The sequence below is a fragment of the Pseudomyrmex gracilis genome, unplaced genomic scaffold (genome assembly GCF_002006095.1).
Source record: "Pseudomyrmex gracilis isolate BER0280 unplaced genomic scaffold, ASM200609v1 scaffold_266, whole genome shotgun sequence".
NCBI classification, from domain to species: domain Eukaryota; kingdom Metazoa; phylum Arthropoda; class Insecta; order Hymenoptera; family Formicidae; genus Pseudomyrmex; species Pseudomyrmex gracilis.
Window position 1 is genome coordinate 125871 of NW_018020850.1, and position 9677 is coordinate 135547.

The 9677-nt window shown below is 34.5% G+C and overlaps 1 protein-coding gene across 3 annotated transcripts; it reads right to left on the minus strand.

The window, feature by feature from the left end:
* Positions 1–800: 800 nt before the first annotated feature.
* Positions 801–8573, minus strand: LOC109859534 (histone-lysine N-methyltransferase NSD2). Of its 3 annotated transcripts, XR_002250721.1 has the most exons (14): positions 8387–8573; positions 7742–8024; positions 7127–7491; positions 6315–7044; positions 5917–6083; positions 5496–5808; positions 5180–5402; positions 4906–5095; positions 4332–4761; positions 3952–4240; positions 3636–3853; positions 3286–3509; positions 1807–1925; positions 1192–1277 (listed from the first exon to the last, which is right to left on the minus strand). XR_002250721.1 is itself a non-coding variant. In XM_020437877.1 (13 exons), the coding sequence occupies exons 1-13, from the start codon at positions 8408–8410 to the stop codon at positions 1098–1100; spliced, it is 3636 nt and encodes a 1211-aa protein (XP_020293466.1). In that variant the 5' UTR covers positions 8411–8573; the 3' UTR covers positions 801–1097. The 3 variants fall into 3 exon arrangements, 2 of the variants coding, with proteins under 2 accessions (XP_020293466.1, XP_020293467.1); XM_020437877.1 differs by lacking the exon at positions 1807–1925 and having other exon boundaries at positions 801–1277; XM_020437878.1 differs by lacking the exon at positions 1807–1925 and having other exon boundaries at positions 1225–1296.
* Positions 8574–9677: the final 1104 nt, after the last annotated feature.

Genomic DNA, 9677 nt, shown 5'->3' on the forward strand with positions numbered 1-9677 from the left:
ATCATATATATAATTATATATGATATATAGTTAATATATTAATATATGTATGATTTATATGATTTATATATACATATATATATATTATATATTTATATATATATAATATATATAAATATATAATATATATATATGTATATATAACTATATATATGATTAAGTTACTTTGTGTATATATATATATTATATATATATATATATATTATATATATATACATATATAAACACACATATATATATATGATTAAATTATTTTTTTATACATGTACATATAACCAAAGCACTAGATAATACTTGGTTTTATATATGCCATGTGTTACAACAAAATAATGAGTAATTTTTCTATAAACACTTGATTAATAAATTATCGTTGAAACTAAATTTTGCAAAATATGTGGCAGTGAGAATATTTATTGCAAGTCCGAAGAAGAACAAAAGAACAATTATATAGATTATTTTACATATTGTCACATAATTCTACATGTTTAGACATATTTTATGAAATAATTGCTATTATATAGAAGAACATCAGAAATCTAATTGGTTCTAGTTATTTGCCTGGTTTGCTTTCAAGGCACTATACTTCGTTCATATAAAAAAACAATTAACTCTGTGATAAATATTTGTAAGAACGTAAAAATGCACACTATCAAATGTATTCTAAATTACTGTAAAAAATAATAAATTATTAATTAATTGTTAAAATAATACTACAATATGTATATACAAAATCAGTTTACACATTAATATATAATTCTTAATTTCTAAAAATACACGTATACGTACATGCAGATATATAGATATATGTATTTAAATTGGTGTATAAATACATGTATAGATATATCTATATACGTTTTTACAGTGTTACATGAATACATATAAATGCCTACATATATATATATATGTATATATATATATGTGACATAAATACAGTCATTCCGACTGATTCCTTTACTGCGGAGCGTAAACTAAATGTTTTGCAGGAAACAAATTAGTCAGAGCGGCTTATACAAAAACTTGTACAGGTTTATATACATAAATGTTCATTATGTGTGAAACAGGATTCTTCAAATATCTCTCAGAGTACTTCATTTATATTAATTTAAACTACCACCAATTATAGCTTCCAATTGACTAGATGTGAGATTACATAAATCCTTCACTTGAGTTTTTTCTTTTTTTGCCTTTGAACTTGCATCGCACGATACAGAAGCAGTTTCGAGATTTCTGACTTCTTCCTTCTGAGATTCTTCGCTTTCTTCGCTGCTCAAATCAACCTGTGAGAAATTATTATTGCTAAAACCAATCGTCACAAAAATTACGATGCTGTTTTGAAAAGTTATATATATGTTAACAATAATTCATGCTCTTAAAAATGCATATTAAAAAAATAAAGTATGATACCATGTAATAAAAACATATGTACAGGATGTTTGAGTTAAATGACCATCTCTCTTTGTTTAATCAATAAATCAGAAAAAATAGCGTAATAAAGAATTAAATAATTCAAAAATAGCGTAAAAAAGAATTTGATAATTCAAATTTTGAATTATTAAATTTGAGCTGTACTTATTTTACACTATGTCCGTAGAAAGAAAACAAAAAAAGAGAAGTGATCATTTACATAATATATAAATACAAATAGGAAAAAATTATACATATACATACATATATACGTATTTATAAATATATAAAATAAACGAAAGAGATACGTTTAAACACTACGTAATGATCTTGTACGTTATGCAAACATTGTCTAATTTTAGAAAGTTTTTTTTTAAATAAAAATTGAACGTTATTACTCACCATGTCGTCTCTCGAAGTTAACACGTTCACTGCGAGGTCTTGGACTTGATCTCAGCGGATCAAATTTGATTCCGTGCGGTTTTGCAAGTAGAAACGTGCGACAACGTATTGACACCGGCCTATGAAACAAACTTGTTTGTCGACAACACGCTGACATTTCGCAGTGAACGTGTTAAACAAATTTTAATAACAATAATAATGATAATAATGAAGTAACTTACTAATTTGCGGGACGTTTATAAATGTAGCATCAATATACACTTTTACTCACATTTACTACTACTCCATAACAAATCCATAACTATACATTATACAGTGAGAATGCACTGTCACGTTATATGGCAAGTATAAAAATTAAACAGAATGTGTTTTACCAATCGTTTACTGTTGCCAATTTAAAAAAAGGAGTGTAGGAAATATTGGGAATAATGAAAAATAAAAGTTAAAAAAAAAAAAAATGATGTAAATGCATTTTGTTTTTTTTCCTCGAAAACATGTTATCTCTAATGTTACAATATACTTTTGTTAATAAACAACATAACTCTCATTATGTCACAGAAGAACATGCTTGAACGTTTTGATTTTTTTACGCTTATAGTACAGCGATATTGAGTTTAATTAAAATTTGTCTTTGTGAATTTATATACATAATATTATATATATACAGATGATATAAATATATTTATATAACATATACATATAATATTATATACAAACTATTAAAATAAATGTAACACTTAAATGATTTCGTAATTCGCGATAGAATTCGAAAGAAAATTCTATTTATAAATTTTACATACATATATATATATATATAAATTATATATTTTATACGCGCGCAATGTCTCTTACGTTCTATTTTTTTCTCTTTTTATGTAATGACAAACGTCTCTTATGAATGTTATAAACATTCATAAGAGACGTTTGTCTGGCTCCGATAAATAGAATTCTACAAATTTTCTAAGTATTAAATAGAACAGAGGTATTATTGAAGTGAAAACTTCAAAATAAAATACTGCAATCTTGTTAGAATGAAATGAAAGTAAACAAAAATCCAGTTTCTTTTGATGATGAATTACAAATGTATTCGTTTTATTTATACATTATTTTTTTGTTTCTGCAGAGAAAAGGATATTTTCACAAGGTATATGGTCTGATGGTACTTATTCAAATCTCAGCATAAAACTCTCTCTCTCTCGTGCTCCTCTACCACCACCAAAATAATATACAACTACTGATTGCGCAAATTATATAAAGATATATAACTAAAGATACAAAACGCTAGTCGCAACGTGAATGCACACGAAGTATCGTTATAAATTGATAACTACTAAGTCATTAATATATATATATATATATATACATATATATATATATATATAATCGATTGACAACTAATAATTGTAATTGTCCAATAATCGCGATGAATTGTTTGTTTTCTTTTTTACTAATGACGCAGATAGAAAGGTTTCATCTCACCTCTACGATCGAAACTCTTGGCGACGATTCTCGGCCCGTAACCTTTTCCATTACAATTGGACTACTAGAACTCGGACTTGTGGAAGAATATTCTTTATCTGTTTCGTTATCCGAATATTCTTTCTCGTCCTCGACGGACTTGTGGACGTCTAAGTTTTCATGTAATTTACACACAAAACCGCCCTTCTCACTATCTCGCTCAAGTAAATTTCCCTCAAAGTGCACTAAAACATACACAATAATATATATATATGTGTGTGAATTGAAATTTACTACAAATTATTTTGTAAATATATATGTAAATATATATGTAACACATTAATTTTCTTTCTTGAATTTGCATAACTTACATTGACAAAATGCTTTACTGCAGAATGAACAGTGCACTGTCGTTCGACGATCACATTCTAAACAAAAGTGCCACGGACAGCAGAATTTATTTTCTACATCGTCAATTTCTACACACGCAGCATGATACTTTTTGCCACATGTTCGTTGTGAACAAATTGTAAGTATGTTATAATCCGATATTATTTCCCCACATCGCCAGCACGTATATTTTTTGAATCTGGAATAAGAACGGAAGTTGTTAATCTTATCACCACACGTGATAAGAGTTACAAGGCGATAATAACGTAAGATATCATTGTGTATACAAGATATTACCTTTTGGATCGTTTATCAATCTTCTTTATTTGTAAAGCGGACTTTGGTAACATGGTTGATGTCGTTTGCAGCGTTGGCAATTGTTGCTTCTGTGCTTTTAAACCGATAAAACCGCTGCAATTTGATGCACCGCAAAGACATTTTTTCCGCGTTTCCCCATCGGACGCTAAGTTGTAATTAAACGTCAACTCTTCACCAAGCTGTATATCACGCAACGCAAATAGACCGATACGCGTGTCTCCGTTTACCGTCCATTTCTGCGTTTCGCAGTTCGGAGCGCAAGAATGGTCTGTAAATAACAACATAAATCGAGCGTTGTAATCTCTCTCTCTCTCTCTCTCTCACGTTTATTTCGCGCGATATCGTACAATATTACTCACTCATAAATCGACTAAGATTTCCTTTCGGTTCCGCATCAATCGTTCGATTATTGTCAATCGTTAAGAAATAAAAATTCTCATTTTTCAGCTCCTTCTTCCGCTGCAATCTACGTTTATATTCGGCCTCGTCTATGATCTCTCCCACGTACTCGATCACAAACTGTCCGGATTGGATGAACTCCAGACTTCTCAGGCCCCATCCGCGACCTTTGGTGTGAAACGGTTCCATCTCCGGATACTGTCGCAGCACGAACGACTGATTCATACACTTTGAACCAGCCGGACATATCGCAGGATTGCACTCAACCAGCAATATGCGATTAAGACAATCCGTGCCGGGTGCGCACGGAGTACTCCATTCGGGATTGCATTCGCACGCCACACTACCCTCGACCTCGGTTGGCTTCACATTACCCACAGGTTTATTGACCTATCACACACTCGGTTTTGTTAGAATCCGTTTTCTTGCAATCTTGTTACATTATGACGAATTAATGATAAAAAAAATGGTGGATAAGTGAAAAACGAATGAGCAGAAGCCGAAACAACAGAAGATCTATAATGCAAATCATACTTTTAATTTCACATATGGTGGCGGTTTTAATGCTTTCGACTCCTTAGTTCTGGACCGCTGCGCTTTCAATTGTTGATGCAGTCTATTCGCCTCTTGCAGAGCTATTTGATACGCTTCCTCTGTCACAGTCTTTTTACCGATGGGCGCCTTTATATTCGCGTCACCGTCTTGATACAAGAAAACGCGGCCTCTGAAAAGAGATCACAGAAAAGATAAAAGTGCTAATTCCCGGACCATATAATTTTCCACGTAAAAAGAGAATATTTCTATTTACCTATGCACCCAATAATAATCATTAGACCCTAAAAACATTACGCAAAATTTACCAGGACTATGAGGTAAAGATTCTACTTTTTCAGGAATTTCTTGCGGATAACATATACGAGACGGCCACCACCGATAATGGCCGAGTTTTGCCCACACGATCTCTCCGTACAAAGGTAATCTACCTGTCTCGCAATCTTCGCAGATAAATCCACCGTCGGGCGCGTCAATACCTAATTTACAAGAAATAATATAAAATTTACATGTGCCCCGAAGCTTTGCCTTTTAATTCAAATAGGTGATGGTTCTCAATACGTTAAATTTACCGAGACACTCCAAATGAAATGAATTCGGACACGTGTCGCAACAAATAAGACTTCCACCACGTGGGCATAGAAAACACCATGACGCATTCAATGGAGGTGCTTTGTAATGCTTCGGACACACAATCTGACTAGCAGTCAGTAATACGGATCCTGCCGGTAGACACAACGTGGACGCGTGATAAGACGAAGGGCAACGGACACATCTCGCCATTTTTTCGTTTGGAGCGCGCGAATGATTGTCTTGAGGATTATCGGAGCTACACGTGTGACACACGTGATACGAGCAGGTCAAACGTCCACCTTGCCAATGCGACTGAAATAAGAACGATGAGAAATAAGAATTTCATTGATTCTTGTCTGAATTATGTAATAGTGAATAGACTTTGCAAAGAGGAAGACAACGGAAAACAAAAGTTTTTACTTGAGGCCACGATTTTAAGCATGCGGGATGATAATGCTTTCCGCACGCAGGCACTATACATCGTATTCTATCTCCTTCTCTTTCATTGCATATAAAACAAGCAGGTGCCACCCCAGACAGGCAATCGATACATTTAAAATTCTCATCTTCTTGCTCCTCCGGTTTATCTGAATTTGAAATTATGATTCACATAAATTATTACGATGCATTCTTCAATTTATTACGCATTTATGTCTTTTTAACCAAGAGAACCGAGTAAAGTATCAACATTTATTAAGTCAAAAATATATGTAGTTTATAAGCCATTTCCTTTTAAGTAGCTGTACAATGCCACGACGATATTTTCTTATACCTAATTTGTTATCATATATATATATATATATATTTATATAAATTACCATTATTTTTATTGCCGCTATTCGTAATACTTTGTCTAATTATGTTTAAATCCTCAAGTATTTTATCGTCCGACGTACTCTCGTCAGAATGCTCTGGACTAGACTCGCTAGGTTTTACGCAAGACAAATGAAAATAAGAATAACAAGGTCCTTTGCATCTCGTCAACTTGCCCGTTTTTTCGCAAATCTGACAGACTCTTTCTTGCTTTAGACCTTTAAAGATATTGTAGGGCCTATACCGTTTCGTTTCTACCGCGACCGAATTTTCCTCCCTCTCTATTTTGTTTCTCAATCTTTTAGCGTCCTTCGTACTCACGTGAATTATCTCGATCGAGATCTCATCGTCACGAATCGGAGAGCTCTCTTTCGAGTGCGTGCTACCGGTTTCCGTCAGATGCACTTCGTACTTGTGCTGAAAAGTCTTATCCATACCGTTCCAAGTTCTTCGCAAGTATTCTTTTATCTCCTCTTCCGGAGTGTCCGGATATTCAATTATCATTAATTCTTTATTTCTTTGGTAATAGATTTCGAATATGTCCTCCTCGCTTTTAATGGCTTTTAAATCGTCTACAAAATCTCTATGACTCGATGGAGATGAAGGGGTTGATGAGGTGTCTGAAAATTTCGGCGTCAGTTTACCATTTTTTATTCGTGATTTTGTTTTTGGTTTCGCTACTTCAAACTGATGTGGCGAAGGCGATGACACGCTCGACTTTTCTGCGTTATGTACCTGAAAAATAATTTATATAGTACACGTGAAAGCTTTATACAACCAAGTTCATGCTAAAATAATGAAAGTATGTTAATAGTACATTATTATGTTTAGTGCGTTTAACATTAGGCTTATCGAGGTCAGTCGAAAATTTCCTCTTCGCCCTTTCAGTCTTTTTCTTTTTTTTTGGCGCAAAACGCTCATTTCTTTCTTCAAGCGTCAGTTGTTGCACCTCCAAAGCTTCTTTTACAGCTTCATTCCATTTTTTCTTTGCCTTCCTCACAACCAAAGCGGCAGCATATTTGGGATCTTTCTTCTTCATTTCAGGTGTTAACATCTTTGAAAGATTCATGAAATCCTCAATACTTGTGAATTCCATCATGCAATTTTTTGTAACCCAGTTGTGGCGCTCTTTGTCCCCAAAGTATTGAACATGTACTAATAAGACACTTGACCTAGATGAAACTGTATGTACACAAGAAATAATGAAAAATCTGTTCAATAATTATTTTTCATTAATAAATTTATCACATTTTTTAAATAAAAATATAATAAAATAGTAATAATAATTAAGAAATGTGAGATAAATACAAATAAGTTGAGAAATGTGAAATAAATACAAAGAAATTTTACTTTTTAATAAATTTTTATTAGGTTTTAATTATTTTTGTTTGAAACGTGCCAAAAAAATCTAAGGTTATACAAAACTTTTTACCTCTAAATTTGTGATATGTCATTGTTTCGGGATCAAGCGTCACAACACAGGGCCAGAATGGGAAATTGCCAACTCTAGCCCATGCTAACTGTCCCAACACCCATGGACATTCGACAACACAAACATTCGGAACAATTGCTTGTTCGGAAGATATCTCTTCCTCCATGCTGGTAGAAACAGGAGAGGAGACTGGCTCGTCCTTGATGCTACTGCCCACATTGTTCTCATCTGTGCTCTCAGTATTCTCAATCGAATTCTCTCGCACCTTTCGCATTTTCACATTCTGCAATATCACAAGAGAAAGGCTTGCATCACATTATATAATTACAGACATAAACACTTTCAACGATTAAACAGTGATCTTTCTGACTTGGAATGCGCGAACAGATATGGACGCTTTGTTTAGCCTCCATGCCATTGGCATTCATAACGTAGTGATCAGTCAATCACTTTCAGCCTCTAGCATCTTGTGCATTGAAAATGATGGAAGTGCATCGGTCACTTCAACATCGGCCACCCAGAAAAATCACGAAACACCAGCAGTATGGGCACACAGATAGCAAACATTTTCCACTACCGCTGATCATCAACGGTCAACCTCGGATTTCGAGGGTCACCTATTATTTTGTAAATAATCAAACTCACCTCGGCCGGCTGACTGTCGTTCATTTCTATATCGCGACAGCTTTCGCACGACGCCTGATCCCGACCTCTTGGACGTCCTTATTATTTTGAGAGCTACCTATTACAAACCAGTCTCGCTAAAATCCTGAAGCGGGACGCGTTTCCCGCGATTTTGGGCGATCCTCATTGTTACAGCGCTATGGCCTGGTGTATGTGCGGCTTTTTTGGTTCTAGAAAAATCACTAGATCAGATAACTAAATACGTAACCGACACTGCTGCGCGCGCCGGTTCGATATTTCGACAATCGAGATATCGCGCGCTTCGATACACTCGCACTTCGATACACTCGGACTTCGATACACTCGCACTTCGATACACTCGCACTTCGATACGCTCGCACTTCGATACGCTCGGACTTCGATACACGCGGGCAGTCATGGCGGACGCGCGACACGGAACGGAACTTCGTACAAATTGTTCCGCATTTTTCGCGATTATTATTCTCTCGCGCGTGAATATTCGTAGTACGCGTGTGTCGTGAAATATAGTTGACAGTGAGATAAGTAATTGGCATGGCTCACTCGCTGATGATCGACAAGTTTTTGTACGATAAAATTGTTTGCGCTCCGACGAAGTGCGCGCGACGAACAAAATGGTCGACGCGCGACGCGAGAAGAAGTTTCTGATATTTTTTGTGCTATCGTATCTCGTACGCGAGTATGTTGCGAAAACCATCGGGCGTTCCCAATGATACGTAATCAACATCGCTGATGACGCTAATGGAAAAAACATTGCTGACGGTTTCTTCAGATTCTTGCTCCAAAAAGTAAGTCTTATTAGATGTCAATAGATATTTTGGAATGTCAATAGACATTCCGCGCTTTCTTTCCTGCCACGATAAAATTGTGTATAATACCCGCGCGCCATCGTCAGATTGCGCTCGCTGTAAACTTGCGTCGGCGTGAATGCGCAGTTTCGAAAAGCTTCTAATGCGCAAGAAAGGACAGATTTACAACTTTTTACACGGCAATTTTAAGCGACTTATCAGTGGTTTATTTTATTTAATAAACTACAAGGTTAATACACTTGACTGCACACATATAGAAAAGAAATAGTTTCTCTCTTTCTCTCTCTCTCGAGATCATTTAACTTATTTATTCGACATAACACATTTTCTCTTGTACACATAAATACGTTGTACACACATATATGTATGTATATGTATATAGAGACATTAGGATAAACATCGAATATAGTTACAACAAGTTAACCATCCTTGTTTATGTTTATTTTTTTTTTTTTCTGTTTCCG

Bases quoted from the DNA above. Each gene is read 5' to 3' on its own strand.
- LOC109859534 (XM_020437877.1), bottom strand. From the start codon at position 8,410: ATGAACGACAGTCAGCCGGCCGAG. The intron at 8,025-8,386 runs GTGAGTTTGATT...GTGATATTGCAG, and splicing joins ACGACAGTCAGCCGGCCGAG to AATGTGAAAATGCGAAAGGT. The intron at 7,492-7,741 runs GTAAAAAGTTTT...GTGTACATACAG, and splicing joins GACATATCACAAATTTAGAG to TTTCATCTAGGTCAAGTGTC.